This window comes from Nyctereutes procyonoides, unplaced genomic scaffold (assembly GCF_905146905.1).
Source record: "Nyctereutes procyonoides isolate TBG_1078 unplaced genomic scaffold, NYPRO_anot_genome, whole genome shotgun sequence".
Taxonomy (NCBI): Eukaryota; Metazoa; Chordata; class Mammalia; order Carnivora; family Canidae; genus Nyctereutes; species Nyctereutes procyonoides.
Window position 1 is genome coordinate 9,938,909 of NW_026575034.1, and position 25,629 is coordinate 9,964,537.

General features: G+C 41.4%; 1 protein-coding gene across 1 annotated transcript in view; it reads right to left on the reverse strand.

The window, feature by feature from the left end:
* Positions 1 to 13,942: 13,942 nt before the first annotated feature.
* The window catches only part of GTF2H1 (general transcription factor IIH subunit 1), a 36,245-nt gene continuing 24,558 nt past the window's right edge, over positions 13,943 to 25,629 (reverse strand). The window contains exons 10-15 of the mRNA XM_055317889.1: positions 25,443 to 25,531; positions 24,937 to 25,054; positions 21,100 to 21,190; positions 20,535 to 20,650; positions 19,526 to 19,618; positions 13,943 to 14,956 (exon numbers count right to left, since the gene is read on the reverse strand). Of these exons, the coding sequence (XP_055173864.1) occupies positions 14,870 to 14,956; positions 19,526 to 19,618; positions 20,535 to 20,650; positions 21,100 to 21,190; positions 24,937 to 25,054; positions 25,443 to 25,531 (594 nt within the window). The 3' untranslated portion in view covers positions 13,943 to 14,869. The remainder of the gene's footprint in view (positions 14,957 to 19,525; positions 19,619 to 20,534; positions 20,651 to 21,099; positions 21,191 to 24,936; positions 25,055 to 25,442; positions 25,532 to 25,629) is intronic.

Below are 25,629 nucleotides of genomic sequence, written 5' to 3' on the forward strand. Positions count from 1 at the left end.
GTTATGCAATTTAATCTTCACCAGTACCCTGTAGAGTAGGGAGCATCATTTTGTTTTAGAAATAGGAACTGAGGGCAGCCCAGGTGGCTCAGCGGTTTAGCGCCGCCTTAGGCCCAGGGCATGATCCTGGAGTCCCGGGATCGAGTCCCACATCAGGCTCCCCGCATGCAGCCTGCTTCTCCCTCTGCCTGTGTCTCTGCCTCTCACTCTGTGTCTCTCATAAATAAATAAAATCTTTCAAAAAAAAAAAAAAGAAAAGAAAAAAAAGAAAGAGGAACTGAGTCTGAGGGAGGCGGAGGCGCCTGCCCACCGTGGCGCCCGGTGCCGTACTGAGGCTTCAGAGACATGCAGCCCAGGAGGCATCGAGGCAGGCTCCAGCGTGGAGAGCAGGGCCTGGGGCCCCCAGGAGCAGGAACAATGGAGAGCTCCCCGGCACGCTCCCAAGGACATTGCCAGGCCTTCCTGAAGAGGACTCTCCAGAGCTGCAGACTCTCACCGATCTAATGAGGCAGAAAATGGATGAGGTTTACATGAGGCATCGCTGCGTACGTACGGGCTGCTCCCTCTCTGATGTGAGCAGCAGGAATGTCCCGGGGGGCAAAGTGATTATCTGGGGCACCCCCCGCCAGCCTGCTTCTGTGCCATTTTGCTAAGACCTGAGGGTGCAGGGGAGTGGCGAACACAAAGCCCTGGTGACCCCCTCTGAGGAGGCCTGTGCATCCTTCTGGCCCGGGCATTCAGAATATAGCCGGCTCCCTCCTGCCCCTGCCCCCCCCCCGCCCCCCAGATGTTTTCTCATCTCCTACAGGACAAGGAGGCACAGGCCGCAGGGCCTCAATCTGCACTGCGTTCCTCTAGGCTGCATCGAACTCCCTGTCCTGTCCTTCGGAAAGACGGGCTCAGTGCGAACCTCTGGTTTGGGAGCCTGACAGGCTTGTGTCCCCACCCGACTCTGCTCCTACTGCCCCTGGTGTTTCTGAGCAAGTCACTTTGTAAGCCTTATGCAGCTGTGAGATAGGGAAAATAACAGAACCCATCTAATAGTTTTAATGCAAACAAAGGGACTTAGCACAGGGGAATTACTCAACAAACCACTTCCTTATCACAGGAAATGAGCTGAAGAGAGAGTTGGGTTTGTGATCACTGTTCTAACAGTTTGTCATTTAGTTTGGACTGTAAATGGTTCAGGATTATTCTTGGCCCTGCACCCAGGCCTAGCCTAACCTCTTCCTCAGGTGAGGGCTGCTCCACAACCTGCATATTAACACCTGCCTTATCCAACTTTGTTTGTCTTTTTGGGGGGTGGTGGTGGTGTTTTGACTTTCTTTTTTAAGATTTTATTTATTTATTCATGAGAGACACACAGAGAGAGGCAGAGACACAGGCAGAGGGAGAAGCAGGCTCCATGCAGGGAGCCCGATGTGGGACTCAATCCCGGGATCCTAGGATCTCGCCCTGGGCAGAAGGCAGGCGCTAAACCTCGGAGCCACACAGGGATCCCGACTTTTTTTTTTTGGTTGTTTTTTTTTTTTTTTAATTTTATTTTTATTTTATGATAGTCACACACACAGAGAGAGAGAGGCAGAGACACAGGCAGAGGGAGAAGCAGGCTCCATGCACCGGGAGCCCGATGTGGGATTCGATCCCGGGTCTCCAGGATCGCGCCCTGGGCCAAAGGCAGGTGCCAAACCGCTGTGCCACCCAGGGATCCCTGGTTGTTTGTTTTTTAAAGAGGAACACTTTCAGGTGCCTGGGTGGCTAAGTCAGTTAAACATTCACCTTCCACTCAGTCATGATCTCGGAGGCCCAGGATCAATCTCTGTGTCGGGCTCCCTGCTTAGTGCCGAGTCTGCTTCTCCCTCTGCCCTTTCCTCTGCTCCTTCTCTCTCACTCTCTCTCTTTCTCAAATAAATAAAATTAAATTAAAAAAAAAAGAGAAACACCTTATTACTTAGTATTATAGTCACTTATATATACTGGGCTGGGCTGGCCAGGGAGGGGCTACCAGTTTCCTAGTTTTTTATGATGTTTCTAGTCTAGGATATAAAATACATGGGTGGGGTGCCTGGGTGGCTCAGTCGGTTAATTGTCCGCCTTTGGCTCAGGTCATGATCCCAGGGTTCTGGGATTGAGTCCTGCATTGAGCTCCCTGCTCAGTGGGGAGACTGCTTCTCCCTCTGCCTGCTGCTCCCCCTGCTTGTATGCTCTCTCTGTGTCAAATTTTTAAAAATCTTAAAAAAATAAAATAAAATAAAACACCCAGGTATCCTGGCCATCCTAAGCTGGCCATGCGGCCTGGCCATTGCCACAAACAGGCCAGTTTCTGCTTTTTGCATGGATTCAGAAAGGCAACTTCTGCGGGGAGGCCCTGGCTTTCCTGCTTTCTTTTTCTCACAGGTTGGATTGTAAAGACAGACGGTCATGCAATGTCCAGACAGCAACCAAGGGAGGCATGTGTCTCCAGGAGACAGGTTCTGCTCAGTGTCTTTCCCCCACCATGGCTCTTTGCTTTGGCCTCATGGTACTCTGGGTTTGACTCCTGGCTCTACCAATTACTATGAGAACTTGAGCGAGTTACTTGATCTCATGGAGCCTCGGTAAAATGGGGATAATACCATTTTCATAAATTGTTGTGAGGTTAAAATGTAAAGCTCTGGGCATGATAAATGGTGCTCAATAAATATTAGTTCCCTTTTCTATCCCTTTGGGGAGATCTAGAATATTGAACTTCTGGGACACTTTCTGGGAAGCTCTCAAGAGCTCAATCTAGTAAGGGGGACAACCCCCAGGAGCCAGGAGAGACCTCTGATACCACATGCTTCCCAGCTGGCACTGCCTTGTCTGGGCTGGAGATATGCCAGGAGCTCAAAGACAGGCAAGCAGCCAGATGCCCTCCCTGAGGCTAAGAACTAAACATACCAGGTAACTGTCAATTATCAACTCCTCCCATATGCTCACCTTGTAGCTCAGGGCAACAGGAGCAAGGTGCAAAGGAAGGGAGGTCCCTAGGAGCAGAAATACAACCCTAAGAGGGAAGCAGTTTCTAGGAGATTGGCTTTGCTATTCCAGCTCACACCCTCTGCAGATAGCCTCTTGCAATTCAGAAGCAGCTAACTCAAACCAGGACAGAAGCGTTTCTACATTCATTGCTCAGAAACAAACTGATTTCTGCGAGGAAGACTACCACTGGGCAATCCTCAGTTTCCATTCCAGTTTGGGGACTCCTTCTGGAAGAGCACACATCCCAGGGCTATTTTGGAAAGAAATGTGCTTAAGTCTCCTTTTTGGATCATGTAGCACAAGCTAGCTGCAACTCAGCAGGATAAGTGTTTATCAAATTCCAGTCATTGTCACAATGTTTACCATTCCTGAAAAGCTCCTATACCATTATTTATTCAACTCCTTCCTTCCTTCCTTCCTTCCTTCCTTCCTTCCTCCTTCCCCCTCCCTCCTCCCTTCTTCCCTTTCTCCCCCTTTTTTTTTCAAGTATGTTCCATGCAGTGGGCTCAAACTCACTACCCTGAGATCAAGACCTGAGCTGAGGGCAGGCTGGGTGGCCCAGCACTTTAGTGCCGTTTTCAGCCCAGGGCGTGATCCTGGAGTCCCGGGATTGAGTCCTGCATCGGGCTCCCTGCATGGAGCCTGCTTCTCCCTCTGCCTGTGTCTCTGCCTCTCTCTGTGTGTTTCTCATGAATAAATAAATAAAATCTTAAAAAAAAAAAAAAAGACCTGAGCTGAGATCAAGTATCAGATGCTTAACTGATTGAGCCACCTAGGCGCCCCTCAGCACTTTTCTTTAAACTGATTCACTGTTTTACTTTGACTCCTCTTTAGCAAAACAGGGGCCTGATATGCTAGTTACATTTAAATACATGTATACAGTAAAATACATAACTATTACAATTACCATCTTGAAATGGTCTTTTATCCGATACTTAAGCCCTTGGAGGTGTGCTAACAGCACTATAGAAAGCACTGGGCTAGTGAGGAACTTATGAGAATCATGTGACATGCTCATGCCAAGAAGTTGGGAACTTTGGCTTACTGTATCACGAGGAACCGAGGCCAGCTCCTAGGGGTTTGGGTTATACTGATTTAGAGCAATCACCTTATGGGGCCTCTAGTCATAAACTGATGACCATACACCTAGACCTAAAATAAAACATCCCCCAAATTCATCACTAGAGGACATCTGCTTAAACACGGTGGATTGAATTCATATGTTTAACTCAGCCAAACTAGATTGATGGGGAAAGAACACACAAAGGTATAATCACACAAAGATGAAGAGATTGGGACAGGAGACGACCGCAGGTGATGTCTGCCAACAACGTTTTGCAAAGTTGAAATCAGTGTGACTCACACGGGAATGAAATCCAAGCACCCGCAGAGAGACGCAGTCAAGAGGAAGAAGCTGATTTACCTTGCAGCTGTGAACTGGAGCTAGCAGCTCCCATGGAAGGAGAGTGAAGTATGGGGCTGAGGCATGAAAATATAAGGGACTGTTGGACTCCGAGACTCCTATCACCACCCTGTGAAACAAAACGAGTGCCTCCTGTCTCTACCTTCACTGAAAATGGAAGATTTATTCTTTGGAGAGATGAATCAGGACCCAAACACGGTGAGAGGTGTGGTGAGCAGCACTGAACGGGAGCATAAAAGAACGCCCATATGCCGAGAAGAGAACATCATTCCTGAGGCAATCACCAGAGAGCTAGCCTCTAGGCTTACATTCCCAGGTAGAAACGTGGAGGCACCCTCCCTGGAGAGATTAAATGGCCCCAGAGAAAAGTCCCCCAGTACTGACATGTGAAGAGTGTCGAGTGGAAAGGCTTCCCTCCCCAGTGACCCCCTACGAAGCCCTCCACTTGACAGGCCTGCCTCTTACATACTGAGCTTCGAATCTGCTTTAAAGTACCTCACTTGGGGATCCCTGGGTGGCTCAACGGTTTGGCACCTGCCTTCGGCCCAGGGCTTGATCCTGAAGTCCCTGGATCGAGTCCTGCATCGGGCTCCCTGCATGGAGCCTGCTTCTCCCTCTGCCCGTGTCTCTGCCTCTCTCTCTGTGTGTCCCATGAATAAATAAATCTTAAAAACATTTTTTTTTTTTTTTTGTTAAAGTACCTCACTCAAATACAAGGGCTACCTGAGGGCTTTTATAGTTCACTAAAGTAGAAGTAGTCATGGGAGTGTTGGAAGGTCAAGCAAACTGCAGAGGTTTTCTAGGAAAAGAAAAAAAGTCGGTCAATGCTAAGCGAAGTCAGTCAGAGAAAGACAAATACCATATGCTTTCACTCGTATGTGGAATTTATTAAAGAAACAAAACAAACAGGGAAAGGGGGAGAAAAGAGAGAAAGAAGCCAACCAAGAAACAGACTCTTAACTATAGAGAACACACTGATGGTTACCAGGGTGGGGGTCATGGGTTAAGTGGGTGATGGGGATTAAGGAGTGAGTGCACTTGTCGTAGTGAGCACAGGGTGATGTACAGATTTGTTCAATCACTCTATTGTACATCTGAAATCAGTAGAACACTGTATGTTAACTGTAATTGAAATAAAAACTTAAAAAAAAGAAAAAAAAAGTTGGTCAAGAAAGTTGAGGGGACCTTCTAGTATACCTAGAAGTATACCTATGCCTGTTTGTAGTGCTGGGCTTTGCCCTGCAGGTCCCCTCTCCCCTTCCCCAAAGCTGCTCTGGGGGACTGACCTGAGTGAACCACCCAGCAGTGGTGTCCATGCCCTCTGCCTCTGCCTCCACTGGAGGAGACTGGGAGAGGGAGAGGGAGATGTTCTCCCCATGGGACCATGGGTGGGCTGCGTCCCTTATCTCCCATCTCTTCTCTCCGGGGAACCACTCCTTTCCAAGCCCTCGGCGGGCCTAGGCCTGGTAAGTCTATATACTCTGCCCACAGCTTCATAAATAGTCCATTTATCTCAAATTACCAATCTGAGGGTGCCATTTGTTTTCTGCCGGGACCATGACCGAGGCACTGAACAGTATTTACATGATCAAATGTAAACACTGTTGATTATCAAAGAGCTATGAAATATATACATTTCATATATTGGAATGGAGGGAGGGAAATGGGAATAATGATATAAGAACACTAAATCCTCAACTACCAAAATAGAAAGTCAGCAGGTAATGATAAAATTGATAAAGAGTGGTATAGAAGCAAAAGGAGTTGAAAGTGATGGATTCTGTGAAGAGGAGGAAGAAGGAAGCAGGGACAGGATGCTTTGGACAGTGCCTTTTAGTGCTTTTGACTTTTTAAAATTATAAGCAGGTTGGGGTGCCTGGCTGGCTCAGTTGGAAGAGTATGCAACTCTTGGCCTCAGGGTGGTGAGTTTGACCCTGATGTGGGGTGTAGAGATTAAAAAAAAGACTTTAAAAAAATAAAATGAACAGGTATACATTTGCTAGATAGAAACACAATTTTTAAAAGGTCCAATGTTAGGAGAAAACAGGACAGTGAAGGCCTTTCTATTCTTTTGAGGACCTAGCACATCTCGGATGCTTAGCGGCACCAACAGCCGAGTTCAAGCCTGTGTGGCTCTCTCCTTAGCACCTTTAGATCCAAGAAATCTGTCCCCGTCATCGCACGTCAGGATAATGAAGCGGTCTCTCTTAGCGTTAGAGCCATCTGTGCTTGTCATTGTGTGGCCAGACAGAAATAAAATAGCTCTCCCTCTCTCCATTATTTATAGCAGGTAGAAGGGAAAGCTCCAGCCTGAGCGGGGCGGGGAGATGGGGGGTAGGGCAGGAAGAGGCCAATCGTTGGCAGCTGCACAGATTTTACATTCAAGAACTGCATCTGAATCAGCTCTCTGCTCCCAAGTTCAGATGCAGGAGCTTTAGGAAAGTTGGTTTAACTTTCTGAGCCTTGGTTTTTCTTAATCTTTTAAAAAATTTATTTCTTCATTTGCCAGAGGGAGAGGCAAGCAGGGGGAGAAACAAGCTTCCGACCGAGCAAGGAGCTCCATGAGGGGCTCGATCCCAGAACCGCAGGATCATGACCCGAGACTAAGGTAGCTGCCTAACTGGCTGAGCCACCCCGGCACCCCGAGCCTCAGTTTATTCTTAGGTAAGCCTGCTGAGGGCACGGTCTACTTCACTCTTCATCTAGGACAGTGCCTTTTCATAATTGGAGTCTTTAGAAGGTGGGGACTATGGACTGACCCACAGTAGCAGCTTGGTAAATAATTGTTGGGTGAATCCCAAGGATTAAATAAGAATATATTTATGCATGGCAAATATCCGGCAAATAGACCTAACAGATACCAGAATCTTCCCTTTACTCTCTGCCTCAGCTGCCTATCAGTGTTGATACTGTATTGGAGGCCAGAGTCGGTAAGCTTTGAGCCTGATGATGAGGATAGTAAATGAAAGGAAGAACATTTATTGCTTAAATTTGTCAAGCACTATTCTAAGCACTCATATTTATTAGCTCATTTAACGACAATAAATCTACAAGTACTATTAGTAGGTCCATTTTACTAATGAGAAAACCGAGGCATGAAGAGACTAAGTAATCATACCACACTAGTAAGTGGCAGGGCTGGAATTTGAACCCAGGCAGCCAAACTGCAGAGCTTGAGTGCTTAATCATATGTTAGATATTTTACCAATCTATTCATGTAACACATAAAATGGACCACTGTTATGTTTTTAAATAAATTCCTTCTTGCCTAAGCTAGAACCGTAGAGATGTTAAATCACCAAATTGAGGTCTGCAGCCGGTTATGTTAGTAACCTTGTTTTGAAAGGAAACCCTTTGCACCTGTTGAATCAAGTTTCAAAGTTCCTCTCCTGAAAACTTTCTTTTACCTCAAATTTGGGCCCAACCCCTATTTTTTATTTTCATTTTATGATTATTACAAGTTATGGTAGAGAGTCCACCTCTAGGGGCACCTGGGTGGCTCACTGGTTGAGCGTCTGCTTTCCACTCAGGTGGTGATCCCAGGGTCCTGGGATCGAGTCCTGCATCATGCTCCTTCAGGGAGCCCACTTCTCCCTCTGCCTGGGTCTCTGCTTCTCTCTCTGTCATCTCTCATGAATAAATAAAATCTTTAAACACACAGTCTATTTCCATCACTGCCAGGAAGCTCAGGCTGGGTCAAGAAGCCCAAGATGAGTCCTAGAAGCAAGTACACCCACCCTGCTGCTCTGCACTTTCTGTTTATAACCATGGTCTTCTCTCCATCTCAGCTGAAAACCCCGGCTCATGAAGCCTCAATCTCTGCTTCCCTACGCCTGGAAGATGCCAAAGTCGATTATGCAGGAGGCTTTTTCATTGGAGATGACTTTGTCTTCTCAGAAGACAAACCCTCTACTTTATGAGGCAAATAGCAACCCCAAACCACAGACAGGTTGGGACCTGCGCAGGCCTCAATCTCAACTCTTTTAAAAAAAGTCTTAACAAGTAGTTAATAGATAATGGGATGTGCTTCCCTTCCACTCACACACACATATACCATCTTTTTTTCCTCCTAAATATCAACTGCAATATGAAATGCAACCTGAATTTTGAGTGCACTTGGATTCTGGTTTATAGTATTCTTTCATTCCAGCTGTCCTTTGATCTCTATTTACTTATTATACCTCAGGCAAGAAAAGAGAAACCTTTTCCTCATGTCCTCTAATGAGTGGAAAGGATTTACCTTATAAATACTAAAGTGTGAAATCAGTCAGAAGCAATTTTATATATAAAAAAGGTTCCTGGGGCAGCCCAGGTGGCTCAGCGGTTTAGTGCCGCCTTCAGCCCAGGACCTGATCCTGGAGACCCGGGATTGAGTCCCGCGTCGGGCTCCCTGCATGGAGCCTGCTTCTCCCTCTGCCTCTCTCTCTCTGCATGAATAAATAAAAATTAAAAAAAACCTTAAAAAAAAGATTTATTCACGGGAAACACAGAGAGAGGCAGAGACACAGGCAGAGGGAGAAGCAGGCTCCATGCAGGGAGCCCGACGCGGGACTCAATCCCGGGTCTCCAGGATCAGGTCCTGGGCTGAAGGCGGCACTAAACCGCTGAGCCACCTGGGCTGCCCTAAATAAAATCTTAAAAACAAAAACAAACCCCCCCCCCCAAAAAAACAGCTCCTAATTTGGAGAATGCAGGGTACCACACAAAAAAGTAACTTCTGAAGATGAGCCATGAAATCAGATTCAGGCAGGATTTGGGGGGATAAAAGTACAGAAGCAAGCACTTTTAATACTGTGGGGGAATTTTATTCTTCTTCTTTTTTAAAGATTTATTTATTTATTTATTTATAGTTATGATAGAGAGAGAGAGAGAGAGAGAGAGAGAGAGAGGCAGAGACACAGGAGGAGGGAGAAACAGGCTCCATGCCGGGAGCCCGACGTGGGACTCGATCCCGGGACCCCAGGATCCCACCCTGGGCCAAAGGCAGGCGCTAAACTGCTGAGCCACCCAGGGATCCCCCTTTTTTAGGTTTCTCAACAATGAAGTCAACCTACCATGTGGCTCAGTGAAAACTCGTGTCAGCATTAAGGACAGCAAACACTCACATGGCGCTCACCACGCACTGGACTCTGCTCCAAGTGCTGTATCACAATATGATGATATTCTATGACAATAATCTTATCAACAGAGCACTACTATAATGCCCATTTTATAGATGAAAAAATGGAGGTACAGATTAAATTGTTCAGTCACACAGCTAGTGAGCTATGAAGCTGTATGATTCAAACCCAAACAGCTTAGGTCCAAAGTCTGTTCAACAGCTCCACTAGATCACGTCTCTGCTGCTCAAGAGGCTGCAGTCAACCTCAGTCAGGCATATGGCAACACTCTTTTTCTCTACTCTCTTTATCTGTGGATGTAAATGTTCTTGGTGATAGGATCTGATTGTACACATAAGGTCCAAGGAATTTTCGTATTCCGGCCAGGCACAGCCTGTTCCTTAGGGATAATCAGGTGCCAGAAACAGCACACTAATGGATAAGACCAAAATTCACAAACATTTGGCTTACAGAAATAGGACCATGAATGGATCCTCTAAGGAGATGAGAACCATTATCAAGGTTTATCTTAAAGGGCCTGAAAGTGGGCACAGACATCTCTCTCCAGAAAAATCTCAGGTTGTAGAGGTTAGAATTTTTTAAAAAAATATTTATTTGAGAAAGTGCACAGAGAAGGGGCAGAGGGAGGGAGAATCTCAAGTGGACTCTGCACTGAGCTTGGAGCCTGACATGGGGCTCATCTCAGGACCCTGAGATCATGACCTGGGCCAAAACCACTAGTCTGATGCTTAAAGTGATGTGAGACACCTAGGTGCCCCAGAAAAATTAATTTTGAGTGCATAGAAAAGTGTCCATAAGAAAACGCAATGAGGGACACCTGCGTGGCCCAGTTAAGTGTCTGGCTTTGACTCAAGTCATAATGTCAGGGTCCTGGGATCAAGCCTGGTGTCAGGTTCCACGTCCAGTGTGAAGTCTTTCTTGTTCCTCTGCCCCTGCCCCTTGCCCTTGTGCTAATATGTAAAAAAACAAGGGTGGGGGGCACCTGGGTGGCTCATTGGTTGAGCATCTGCCTTCAGCTCAGGGCATGATCCTGGAATCCCAAGGGGAGCCTGCTTCTCCCTCTGCCTATGTTTCTGCCTCTCATGAATAAATAAATAATATCTTAAAAAAAAAAAAGCAAAAGAAAAAAAATGCACTGAGCATTACCTCAGCAGAGTGAAATTTGGTGGTAAGGGTACAGAACCATCTTCTACTTTATATGCTTCGGTACCATTCAACCCTTAAAAAATTATACTTTTGTAAGAATTTTTAAAGACTAATGGTAACAATCTCATAGGTCATTCACTTTTTATTGCTCTGTTCACAACAGTTAGCTACTGGAATCAGAGAAATAAATCTGAGTAATAAAGGACTTTGAACTCTAACACTTAGTGAACCTGAATTTGACACTCGATGGAGGGCAAGTCTGGTGAGTTAAGTGTAGATGTTTTTGTGATTCTAACTAGTGTGTGTTGAGTCTTGTTTTTTAACCGAATCTGACAAAATCTTCGTCCTTTTAAAGTGTTCAGCCTGTTTACATTTAATGTAATTGCTAACAGGTTGGGTTTAAGTACCATCTTGCTATTTATGACTATGGAAAAGTAAAATTTAAATTTAAGCCAGAATTTATATTCAGCTTCAGTCTATTCCTATTATCAGCCACTCCAATAAACAGCAGGTTACCAGGTAGCCAGAGAGGGTATGTTCCAAAGGTAGTATTCTTAGTGTATTGTTGAGATGGGGGGGGGTAGGGGGCAGTGAGAGGAGCTGGACCTGAGGCTTTGCCTTGGCAGGTACAATTCCATGTTTGTCCTATGTATTACGAACTCTATGAAAAAGATGATGGAAACAGGATTCTGTGGTTACGGAAGCTGGAATTCTAAAGTCTTTTCAACGATTTTAATACCCCCAAGCAAGAACATGGACTACAAACTGAGGCTGATCACTCCTGAACCAGGTTCTAGGCAATACTCCAACTCTGGACAGCTTCAGAGCTGAAAATAACTAATATTCCCTTGGCCTCAGAAACTGGGAGAACAGCTGAGTCTTCAAGAAGCTAAACTGGGAAAGGGCAGAGGTAACACACTCAGGAATCCCATGCAAGTCTTGACACTGGAGATAGCAAATCTAAGTTTAAAATAGGCAGCTTTCTATCCCAGGGCCACTGTTGGCTCCAGATGGTATATATACTGACTGGAATCACTTTCTGGATTGAACTTCCCCCCTGGATGTTATAACGGATGGTTACCGTTATAGGTACAGATGCTAAAGCATTCTTTAGTCTTCAAGACTGAAGTGGGCAGCATAACGCAGAATTCACTTTGTAGTTTAAATCCAAAGCAAACCAGCACTACGGACTTTCCCAAGAGAAAGTCAATTCTCCTAAGGCAGGTTATGATTTATTATATTCTGCAGCCCTCTGGGCTAATGGGACCCATTAAGCAGACTACTGTGATTTGCCATAAAAGCAACACAGAATAGAATCAGAGGTAGGAATAGCAAGGAAGTCAAAAGAAAATCTAGCCAATGGAGGCGTGACTTGGGGAATAAAAGTTTCCAACTTCCCAAGCATCTTATCCCTAAGGGACTGCAAAAGCTTAGCAGTTCGGGTAAATCCCATCACCTAACATCTAAACCAGTTTCTTTCTTTCTTTCTTTTCTTTCTTTCTTTCTTCTTCTTTCTTTCTTTCTTTCTTTCTTTCTTTCTTTCTTTCTTAGCTTTTATTTATTTACGAAAGAGAGAGAGAGAGAGAGAGAGAGAGAGAGAGAGAGGCAGAGACACAGGCAGAGGGAGAAGCAGGCTCCATGCAGGGAGCCCAATGGGGGATTCCATCCCAGGACCCCGGGATCATACCCTGGGCCAAAGGCAGACGCTCAATCGCTGAGCCAACCAGGCGTCCCGATCTAAACCATTTCTGATTTTTAAAATTATCTGTCACACCTACCCACTTCACTGGTTATATCTCCATCCAAGTGGAGAATGAAGTGAGATACAGCCGGAAAGGTGTGATCGTTTTCCACAATCAGAAGGTTGGAAAGTAACAGGCCCAAACGGCAGCCAAAGTTCACTTTGAAAAGACTCCAAGGATAAGATACTTTAAATGCAAGGTAGACATGAAATTGAGAGCTATCTCGGGTGAAATCATCCTTAAATCCTTCATTTCCTGTAAGACTTGGTCACATATCTTAAGAATGTCTTTACTCATCCCTTCCTATTTACCAGAACTCTTCTTTAATTTGGACTTAGTTTCCAGTCTGGATTGGCATGTTTAGGGGTTTGGCCTTCCTAACTGCCAGGCTTTATCTAAAAACCAACCAACCAACCTTCATAAAAACTTAGTTTTTTCTGACATAACCCATGCCTAAAGGATAAAGTCTTCAATTTCTTACCTTGGCATACAAAGCCATTCACAATCCGGATTACACTGATTTTCCCAGTCATTTACTGGTCATTCCCAACCTTCTAGTCTAACACACTGGGGTCTTTCCAAGCCCTCACACCTTCATCATGCTTTTCCCTATTCAACCTGCAAGGCTAAAATATTGCCTCCTTAGTAAAGCCTACCCAGTTCCCCAAAGTGGTTTCTCTCTTCAGTCTCCGTTACTTCCATCACTTAATAACAGAGTACTCAACAGGGTATTTGTTTACACTTGGCTTTCCCAACAGATACATACTCTTCATTTCAAACATTCTCTACCTGCTCCACTGCTATCGCTTACAGTAGTTGTGGTGATAATACATTTGAAAAGCACTTTGCAAAACTGTAAGGTGTAAGAGATTCCACTATTACTGTTCTGATCTGAAGGAGAAATGGGAAGACTGATGCTGAAAGGGATGTTGCCCCTTCTCTTTTACCAGTTCAAAGACCAAGTTTTTGACCCGTTGTAGCCATTATATGAAAGATAATCAGTCACAAGGATGGGAGGTACTGCATACAGAATATTGTCACTGGTACTGTAATCAATGGTGACGGACGGTAGCTACACTTGTGGCAAACATACAGCATAACATGTAGACTTGCTGAATCACTATGTTGTACACATGAAAGGAATACAACGTTGTATGTCAACTATACTTCAATACAAAAATAATTTTAAAAAAGCAAGAAAAAAAGGAAAGACAACCAGCTTGTACAATGGCTTTAAAAAAGAATGAGTACCCTACCTGAGTAAATACCACATGTGAGAAATCACAAGATGCATTAACAGTTAAAACAGTACCTATAAAAAGTTTTTTTTTTTTCCTGTAATTTTTAATACATCTGAAGTCTTAAATAGTGAGTTGATCCTATTAGGAACAAAATATGGCATGAGTCCAGAAACAAGAATGTGCCTTTTTTTTTTGCACGTAGGCTTTTCAGTCACTATGCAATGATTATCGATTCGCCAAGGACAGTAACAGATACTGGAGAAAAGGAGATATGAGAAACATCTTTTATTTTTTTCTAAAGAGGTGAAAATAAGTAAGATTTCTTATATTTCTCACTCGTAAGATTTTTAAACTCTTAAAAATGCAATTTCCTCTTTTCAAAGCACATGCCATCTTAAAAAAAAATCTTAGCAATGTACATTTGCACTCAAAGAAAAACATGCAGCGCCATTGTCTTTTGACAAAATTCTGCATAAAAAAACCCCACACAACTTTCTGCAAATATGTTCCCTCTTAATTATTTAGGGACTCCAAACCACAAACATTCAGTGCAACATTTATTGTTTCTTATTTCCGTAGGAAACACAGGACCAATGATGTCTTCTGACTATAACTGTTTCCTGATGGCTGAACAACAGTCTCCTTCTGCTTTACTTTAAAGTACTCTCTTTAACTTGCTGATGTAAGGTATAATTAGAATTCAGTACAACTTGAGGATCCAAGTGGAGGATGGAGGAGAAATACTTAAGGTGTACCCTGTGCCATAAACTTAGGAAAAAAATTTACAAAGAAAAAAAAAACAAACCTCAGATTTTATCAATGCACCCTTTTAAAAAGTTTTTTTTTTAATTTCTGAAAGCAGCTTAATGTGAATCAAAAGCAGTTCCTGAGTAACTGCAGTAAACAGTGTCTCTTTAAAATATATATATGTGTATATATACATATACATATATATATATCTGCAACTTAGCTCATTTTGGTTCTGCCTTAATTTACCTCCTCAGCTTTGAGTTTTGTCACAGTTCCTTTCCTTTCAGTTCACAATGTGCAAGAACAACAGCATCAGCTCCGAGAGTTGGCATGGTGCAGATGTTTGTCACTTCTGTGCGATCATCGGCATGTCTCAGCCAGGTTTCCAGAGTCACTGCAGGTCACAGTTCTCTTAATTTCACAAAACCTGCGAGAGCCACAGATACTTCACGTTTTCTTCATCAGACGCCGTGACTGCCACTTGTGGAGCTTGTTGTAGGCTGTCTGGAGCATCTCTTCTATGTGACTTACCAACTGAAAAACAAAGCAAGACACTTAAGCAATAACTGGGCAAAGGCTGGGGAGGTTAACCGTTCTGATCCAGGTCTGGCACATACTTCAGAGTATAGTTTCCAGGCTCATTTCTATTACTCCGATGAGGCAACCTGCAAGCCCTTTGTGGAGGTATTTTCAGACCACTGGTGGGATAGAGGCTGGACATTCATCTGCTCTGTCTGGCCTGTTACTAACTAGCTATAGGACACCACGGAAGTTGAAACTGAGCTCTAGACCTCAGTTTCTTCTGTCAAATGAGGGAGGTGTACTGAACTGATTGACAGTTTCTAGATTTAAACATTAGTCTGTTGACTAAGGACAGGATGGTGGCATCATTATTTTATAGAACATTTGAAAAAAATGCCTTACTGTCCTGAAGATCTTTTAAAAAAAAAACAACAACAACAACAGGTTTTTATTTATTTGAGAGAGAGAATGAGCAGGGGCAGGGGCAGAGGGAGAAGTTCCTACTGAACAGGGAATCTGATGCAGGGCTCCATTACAGGACTACAGGATCATGAGCTGAAGGCAGGTGCTTAACTGACTGAGCCACACAGGCACCCCTCTCTCCTTAAGGTTCTGATGTAGCAGGTCTGGCACAAGATCAGGAATCTATGTTCAAAAGCTCCCGTAGCTAATTTTGTTGCACAGCCAATCTTGTGAAGTATTTTTCTATGTTTTTTTATGGTCTTTTCCAGCTCCAATGTTAGGGAATTTCAATGTTACTCAGTAAATTAAAGAAAATCTTAATGGTGTCATTCAGTACTTCACGTAAGTATTATGTCACACCTTAGGTCAGAACTATACATCTTGAATAAAAAAGGATTTTTACCCTTGTTATGGATATAACTAGAGGTCAACAGGATCACACTGATTGAAGTTGATAAAGACTCCTGAAGGAAAATGTCTTTGGAGTATCTGTTTCTTTGGAGATGGACAGTATTTATGTGGTTGGAACTAATAGTCTTATAAAGTCTGCAAGTCAGTTCTGGCAGTATGCAATGGCGACAGGAAGTCCTTAATTCTTTTAACATGTCAATAACTTAGATTCAATCTGAGATGGAATAAAAAAAAAAAAACACCAACACACTTATTTACCCCATCTGTTATCATTATGGTGGGGATGGGGGTAAGGAGAAAAAGTATTATGTTATTAAGTTGTCTGGACAGTATATAAAAATAATTTATTTTGCTTGATGGGCACCAGTGGTTCCAAAGTGCCAGTGAGAAGAGATGAATGCCATAACCTCTTGTGAGGTTGTACAGGCATACCTTGTTTTATTATGCTTATCATGCTTCTCAGTGGTTTGTTTTTTAATCGCAAATTGAAGATTTGGGGCAACACTGCATCAACTGAGTCTACCAGGGAAAAGCCATTTTCCCAACAGCATTCATTCACCTTGTGTCTCTGTGTCACATTTTAGTAATGCTTGCAACATTTCAAACTTATTCATGGTAATCTGTGACCAGTGTGACTTTGATGTTTCTGCAATTAGTTTTGGGGCACCATAAAGCATGCCTGTAAGATGGTAAACTTTAAATCGATAAATGCTGTGTCCTCTGACTGCTGCACTGACTGGCTGGTCCCCTCTCTCTCCCCTGTCTTCAGAACTCCCTATTTGCTGACACACAATGCTGCAAATAGGCCAATTAACAGCCCTACAATGGCCTCTAAGTGTTCAAGTGAAAGGAAGAGCCACACAAGTCCCACGGTAAAACAAAACTTCCTCTTAGTGAGGAAGGGGTGTTGAAAGTTGAAACAGGCTGAAAGCTAAGCCTCACTGTGTCAGTTAGCCAAGTTGTGAATGCAAAGGAAGAGTTCTTGAAAAAAAAATTTTTATTCCTGTGAAAATATGAACGATAAGAAAGCAAAACAGCCTTATTGCTGATATGAAGTTTTAGTGGTCTGGACAGAAGCTCAAACCAGTCACAACGTTGCCTTTAGCCAAAGCCTAATGCAGAGGAAGGTCTTAACTCTCTTCAGTTTTATGAAGGCTGAGAGAAGTGAAGAAACTGTAGAGGAAAAGTCCAAAGCCATCAAAGTTGGGTCATTACCTTTAAGGAAAGAAGCCATCTCTGTAACAAAGTGCAAGGGTGAAGCAGCAAGTGCTGATGTATAAGGTACAGCAGATTATCCAGAAGATCTAAGTTAATTAACAAATGCAGCTAAATTAACCAATAGATTTTCAATATAGACAAAACAGCCTTCTACTGGAAGATGACATCCACGACTCTCATAGCTAGAGAGAAGTCAGTGCCAGGCTTCAAAACTTCAAAGGACATACTGATTCTCTTATTAGGAGCTAATGCAGTTGGTGACTTTGACAACGTACCTGGTCACTCAAGAGCTCCGATGGAGATGTGCAAGATGAATGTTGTTTCCATGCCTGCTAACCCAACATTTATTTATTCCGTAGCCTGTAAGTTAAGGAGTAATTCTGACTCCTAAGTCTAATTATTTAAGAAATACAATTCCTAAGGCTATAGCTGCTATTGACAGGGATTACTCTGCTGGATCTAGGCGAAGTAAAATGAAAACCTTCTGGAAAGGATTCACCATTCTAGATGCCATTAAGAATATTCATGATTCCTGGGAAGAGGTTAAAATACCAACATTAACATGAATTTGGAAGAAGTAACTGCAAAGTAAAGGAAATAGAAAGAGAACTAGAATTAGAAGTAGAGCCTGAAGATGTGACTAAATGACTGCCATCTCATAATAAAACTTGAATGAATGAGGAGTTGTTTCTCAGGGATGAACAAAGATAGTAGTAGTTCCCTGAGATGGAATCTATTCCTGGTAAAGATGCTGTGAAGACTGTTGAAATGACAACAGGATATTTAGAATATTACATAAATTTAGCTGATAAAGCAGCAGAATTTGAAAAGGGTGACTCTGAAGCAAACTTCACTGTTATCTTATTTTTAAAAACTGCTACCAGCCACCCCAACCTTCAGCAGCCACCAACACAGAAGTTAAGATCCTTCGCCAGCAAAAAAGATTGACTCTCTGAAAGTTCAGGTGGATAGCAATTTTAGCCATAAAGTATTTTTAAATTAAGGGAGGTACAATGTTTCTAAAGATATAATGTTATTGCATACTTTAAAAAAAAATTTTTTTTTTCATTCACAAGAGACACACACAGAGAGAGAGGCAGACACAGGCAGAGAGAGAAGCAGGGTCCATGCAGGGAGCCTGACGTGGGACTCGATCCCGGGACTCCAGGATCATACCCTGGGCCGAAAGCAGGCTCTAAACTGCTGAGCCACCCAGGGATCCCAGTTATTGGATATTTAATAAACTACAGGAGAATGTAAACAATTTTTACATGCACTAGGAAACAGTTCAATTCCTTTGAATCACTTTACTGAGGTGATCTGGAACCAAACCTTCAACATCTTTGAGGTTATGTATGCATGGGGCTTCAGAATACTTTTTTCCAGTGTTCCAGGCAGTTACAACCGAGAAGACAACACATAAATTGAAACTCATGTGCTGTCCTTGCTCTCATATAGGAAGGAACTTCAAGCTTCTTTCCTGATTTTTAGTACTATAGTTCTATTCTGAGAAAAACCATGTAGAATGTTTAGGGAATAAATACTAAAAAACCTTACTGACGAAGAATTTTCAGCTTTCAATTATAAAACTCCTCCTTTTGATTAGCCCATTTACTGAAATACTAAATCCTAAAATTGTATATATTCTTCTTTCCCAGTCATCTCAGAGGGAATTGCATAACACACACAAAAAAAACCATCTTGAGTGGTTGCTCTAGCCTTGCATTAAAAACAATGTTAAAAATCCCGAGCACTAAGTGACACTTTTCACCCACTACCTCACCCCCAGCCCTGCACTGCTGTAAGCAATTAGGGTAGGTGAAGGCAGACCATTAGGCAGCAACTCTAAGGTTTACTATTACAGAGTAGCAATTCTGCCTTTCTTGGCAGGGTTAAGTTTTCAAAATTTTTTAGGAACATATATATATATAGGTTTCTAAATCTATAAAACAAAGCACAGAGATGATTAGAGCTCCCTGACTGGCTCAATTGGCAGTCACAGATTTAGGATTGTGAGTTCAAGCCCCATAGGGCTTACTGAAAACGAACTTAAACCCACGGAGTTCATTGTTATAAATGCCTGGGTTAGTTGTGGCTTTGGAAGACTGTGAAGGAGGGGTAGGCAACTGGATAGGGAATACCTATGGGTACTGGTATTGTTCCATTTCTTATGGCGATTTATGCGTAGATCCTTGTTTGGAAGTGTTACGTATTTTATATACTCTTGAATGTATGGAACACTTTCACTTAAAAAATAGTACCCTTGAGAAGCTCCTGAGCGAGAGCCCCACACTGGGTACAGAGATTACAAAAAAACAAACAAACAAACAAAACAAAACAAAACAAAACAAAAAAACCAAATTGTACTCTGAACAATAGAAAAAACAAATGAACCCAATTTATCTACTCATTCACATGAAAACAAAATTAATCTCATAATTTTGTGACACAAAGAAAGAAAATCAGGTCAAAATCACATTGTTGCCTTACATTTGTGCTTAAATACTGTCTCCGAATCTTTTCTTGGAATGGGCAGAGCTTCGTAACTTGAAATCGCTCCAAATTACTTTTCATTTTCACTACCTAAAGACGATGACAGAAATAAATTAGAGAAATCTTAGAGAACCTATAGGGAGGTAAGATAGAAACACAGGAAGGTTATTTTATTTTTTTACTTTTTTAAAATAGATTAATTGGCTTTAGGAATTTATATTAAATTCCTGAATACTGAATTTCTGGGTCAAAACATTTTTTAAACAAGGTAGTACAAGTTTAATGGAAGAAAGGACTCTTAGCAACCTGGCCATCACGGATCATTTTAAATTTTTTGTTCTTTTAAAAACCATAGATAAAAAAATGCTCTTTCACTGCAGCTTTGAAGATTATTTGAATACTAGGGAGTATGAAAATGTCCTCTTAGGTTTGCTGAGCCAAGTGCATTCTTTAGTGAGGTGCCTGTTAAAAATCTTTTGACTATTATTTTTAATGGGGCATTTAATCTTTTTTTTTTTTTTTAGAGAGTTGTTTAAAAGAGCAATCTATACAGTTCAATTACTGCTATTAATACTATATATATTTTCTGTTTGTCAACTGTCCTTTAATTGGTTAAAAAAGGACTTTAGTGTTACACAGCTAGTGCTGTATTTGTTGTCAGGCTCAGTTTGAATTTCGCTACCTCTAAAAAGTATACCAAATAAATAATTTTACATATATAACTTGTTTTGGGGCTCTGTCCTTCATTGCTCTTAGTGGATTCGAGCTAGACACAAGTTTTAAGATGTCCAACTATATAGGTTATAGAAATGGCCTGGATCTCAAGTTTATTTATAAAATGGGTTTCAAAACCTACTCCATTAAGACGCTGTAGGCTTAAATTAACATATGCAAGTAGTTATCTGAATGTCTAGCACATGGTAAATACTCAATACAATTTTGATTTCAAAATAACACCCTACGAAGTCATACTACCAGAGAGCTGACTGTTTGGAATTATTCTGACCTTTTCTTCTAGGAATGGTGTATTAACAGGAAAGCAGGACCAGAAGTGCCGTAGAAGTTCCCCAACAGCCACATAAAGGTGTTTCAATTCAGACTGAATATCATTTGGCACCATCTCTGCAGAAGAAAGAATTGGATAAAAGTTATTTCCACATATGTATAGTCTCTGAAAGAACGATCACTCACAAAATAAATGTGTTCTTTGCCAATGCTAAACCAGGATGTGCTATTCAGAGATAAGTTAATGATTTTGTGGCTAACAGATCTTAAAATTTAAATTCCCTTAGATTTTGGAATAATTTTCAGGTTTCCTTTTATTCTAAGAGGCTGGAAAGTAAAAAAGAAAGCTTTTAGTATGATTAAGGAGACTAGCAACGTACTGCTGTTTGTAATATTAAGATAATTAACGAAACCTAACTCTTGTCTAAGTAGGATCTATATGCATAAAAACATAAGTTCCAGAAATGCTCCCAAAAAAACAGAACACAATTTTTGCATTCCTCTCAACTTGCTCTTTAGAGTTTATTTAAGTAAAGGGACAGCAAAGAAAGTGGCCCAGCACATACGGTTTATGGCTTGCTGTGTCCCTCCCTGCATAAGTGCTCCTCCAGGTGACAGCGTTGTGATAGTACTACTGGCAGCACTACTTGAGAGAACCTGAAAGAAATGAAGACACAGAAAAGTGGTTTTCCTCTTGTTGCCATCTTTCTTACTTGTTTTACAGCAAACATTCAGTACATCTTTATTCCTGTATTAATATACAATTTATAGCAGCCAGAGTGAATTATTTTGCATGAGGCCAGAAAAAAATACCTACCAGTCTTCCAGCGAAACAAGCAAGTCTATAGAACTCAAAACTCACACTCTGGCTAGTAAAGCACTTTCTTAAGCACCAACTCAACTAAACTTGTGAACTTTTACCAATGAAGGTAAAATTGAGTTTAAGAAAACAAGCAAAAACAATATAACGTGTACTAGCCGGTAGCGGGGGGGGGGGGGGGGGGGGAGGAGAAAACAGAGCCGTTTGCCGTTTTCCAAAGGAGTGAATACACCTTGCCAAAAGGGGAAAAAACATACTCCCCACTGTATCAGTATCAATAGTTAAGGAAATAATTGACCTATGTATTCAGTGAATGCTTAACAAGTGCCAGGCACTGTGGTTATAGAGGAACAAATCATTTGTTGAATAGTTCAAGTGCAGGGCTAGTATGTGAAAGGCTTTTCACTGATGTTTTTGCAAGTAGAAATCTATGGGTATAAGGGACTGGCTGAAAATAAATTTTCAAACTTGCCTAAGGGTACAGGACATGACAACAATGAGTGAAGAGAACATGGGAGTTCATGTTATCCCTATTTTTTTTTTTTTTTTGTCAGAAATTTAACGTGTTGGACCCAGAAGTTTCACTGATTGTTGAGTTTGCTGACTAGCCATAGGCTGCACTCAGGTACACACACCCAAGGAGAGATAACTTCCTGGGCATTCCTGAGTCAATTCATGTGTCTTACATATTAAATCATTTTGGGGATGCAGAGTGCGTGTGGGGAAAACTTTAAATATCTAAGATTGACCAAAGCTTAAAAACAACCAGGAGAGTCTATCTGGGCCCAAGGGCCAGATGTTGGGCAGTTATATACCAAGAAGAAAAAAAGTAGTCAAATAATCTCAAATGTATTATGTGTGCATATATGTACATACCTGTATTTCTCAGCTCTGGTCATGGAAGGGACAATAACACTAGCAGTAAATGATACCCCAAAAGCAATGAAAACACTGCACTCAGGTCTTTGTTTCTTTCTTTTTAAATTCTACACCAAGAGAGAGAATCCCAAGCAGGCTCCGTACTGAGGGCAGAGTCCGACTTAGGGCTCAATCACACCATGCTGATACCAAGACCCCAGAAATCAAGAGTGTGGCATTTAACTGACTGCACCACCCAGGCACCCCCAGATCTTTGGCTTCTAAATCTACGCAGCACTAAAGAAGATTCTGTGGCTGGGGCAGAGAAAGCATAAGATGAACCTGGAAGATTTATCTCATTGTTCCATAAAGTAAGGTACTCAAAAATTGATGAAGAAATCATCAGAAAGATACAGGAACCAGTGTGAGGGGCATGGGAAGGTACTAATTACAAAGAGGCATGGGTACATTTTTGGGAGTGACAAAACTGCTTTTTGACTTGTGTTGGTGGTTACCGAACTGCATATGTTTATTAAAATTTGCAAAGAGACTAAAAAAATGTACATTTTATAATTTACTGCATGTAAATTATACCTTAGTTTAACAAAAAGACAGCAACAGTTAATAACCCAGAGAATAATGTAAGAACCCATGAATCCATTCTGATATAAATAAATGCAAGAGAAGGAAAGGCAAGCTCTTCATCTTAGCAGTGTCAAATGATAAATGTAGAAGGAATAATGGGATTAGAAAATCACCATTTGGGGCACCTGAGTGGCTCAGTCAGTTGGGCGTCCAACTCTTAAGATTCTCTCCCTTTCCCTCTGCTCCTCCCACTGCTTGTGCACTCTCTCAAAGACAAAAAACAACAACAACAACAACAAAATCACCATTTAACTACCATGGTAATGTTTCTGGTAAGAATAAAAAATGGATTCTAAAAAATTGTGGGTAATAGTTTGATAAGAAACAGAATATTTACATAGTCTTAAAAGTACTGCTCAAGGGGCACGTGGGTGGCTCAATGGGTTAAGCCTCTCCCTTTGGCTCAGATCATGATCTTAGGGTCCTGGGATTGAGCCCTGTGCATCAGGCTCAGTGGGGAGTCTGCTTCTCCCTCTGCCCTTCCTCCCCACTCATCATGCTCTCTCTCTCTCTCTCTGAGATAAATAAAATCTTAAAAAAAAAAAGTATCTCTCAAAATAAGTCATTACAAAGGGAAAAATAGTAACTTTTTGGTGGAGAAACCAGGTAGATACTACTTTACCCAAGTGGTCAGAAGTTAGGAAAAATAAATACGTGCCTGATAGGATATAGTGAGGATAACACATCACTTCTGTGGTATTCCTGCCAAAAATGCATAATGTGAATCCAATCATGAGGAAACATTACAGAAACTCAACTTAAGGGCATGTCACAAAAACTGGCTCTACTCAAATATCAACGATTATGGAATAAAACGATTCCATTTGAAAGGAGACTAAAGGGATACGAGAGAACCAAATACAACTTGGAACCTGACTTGGATGCTGGACTAAAAAAGTTTTCTTTGCTGTGAGGGACACTGCTGGTACAACTGGTAACATTTTTGTAAGACCTAAAGAATAACAATGCTTTATCAGTGTTAACTTATCATTTCTGTAATTATATTGTGTTATTTATGAGGAATGTTTTGTTTTAGGAAATACAAACTGAAATATTTCAGAGTTTCTAATCTCAAAATAGGCCAGAAAACATTCTTTTGGCAACTTTCTGTAAATTTGAGATTACTTCAAAATAAAAAGTAAAAAAAAAAGTTTTAATACGTGACAAGTATTATAAAATATGTATGAACTCTGCCTCAGGGTTTACAAAAACAGACATGCCCCCATGCCCTGCCCCAAACTTGTTCTGGGCATGCTGAGAATTGCTTTACAGAGATAATGAAATCTGAGCTGAGTTTTGAATAATTATTATTAGGGGCAGAACAGACTAAGGGCATTCTAAGAAGAGAGAAAGCCTGAGATTTCTCTGTTTTCTAGGTAGTTTAGTGTGTTAGGCTGGAGAGAAGACTCTTGGTTGTGTGTGGAAGGGAATGGTGGAGATACAGCTGGAATGCAAACTGGAGATGTGAATCCGGGCCACCATGTAAAGGCTCTGGCACACCAGATAAAGGCATTCAGACAATTCTTCTGTCAATTAAAGGGGACAGTAAAGGTTTTAAGCTGCAGGGTGATAAGATTAAATTTCTGTTTTTAGAAAGATAACCTGTAGAGGCATTGTGGAAAATTGATCAAGTGTGCTTAAACCAACGTTGTGGGAATCAAGAAATACTGAAGAATGGACAGAACCTGCTGAAGAATTTAAGTATGAATAAGAAAATAAAGACCTGATAATAAGCTCTATTTTATATATTCTAGTTTGAGGTCATGCATAATATCTAGATAGTGATGTCCAGGAGTGTTTCGGAAATCTGGGAAATTTTCCAAATAACACTGGGTATGTGGAAGGAAAAAATTAGCAATCACAAAACTTATGTTATTTTTCATTATATCTTAACTTCAGATGCTTCTGGAGTATGCCAAATATCTTTTTTTCCCTACCTCTTGATTATTTTAAAATCTATTTAGCAGAAATATGCCTTTAAACCCAATTAAAACAGTTTATATAGTTCAATACAGTTGTGCTCATAAATGGAGGAAAGAACTATGGGAATTCTGGTTTTCAAACTGTACAAGTCACATACCTGAGTTAATTTGGGTGTATAAGCTTCCATTTCTTGCCTAATACTTTGAAAAGAATTAATAATGTCCTGACTTGTTGCATATTGTAGTGACTGGATTGGAGTTGGACCGTGATAATACCTGAAGATTAGCAAAGAATAAAGAAATTACTCATCACACAGAATAAAGGCGCTCAACATTTGCCCTTCAAATATTTTAGCAGTCTTCATATAAGTTGTCCCCAAAGGAAAAAACAATAATATATTTAAACAGATTTCAATAAAGTAACTCAATTTTTATGGGGGTAATAAAAAAATAGCACAGAGAACCACCTTTTTATCTTAGCTTTTATCATTTAGCATCCTTTTCTGAAATGCACAAAGTAAATTTTCAAGGAAAGAAGATACTGCATTTTTATGGTAACAAAGGGATAGAAAACTTGGGTGCTACACTTGCAGAATATACTCTGCAGTGACTTGTGTTATAGAACTGTTGTGCCTTAAGTTAATTTGATATTGACCAAACTTACCTATCTGACTTCTTGAGGTTTAGTGCAATCGTTTTTATGGAATTATTTTTTCCCAAGTCTTCATATTCAATGGACTCTTGTAACTTTGCCTGTAATTATCAATACAGCACTTTTTATGTTAACTTTTCCGTACAAAAGTAATGAATGTGACTGAAAAAGTACCACTATACAGAGAGTAAAATATGAA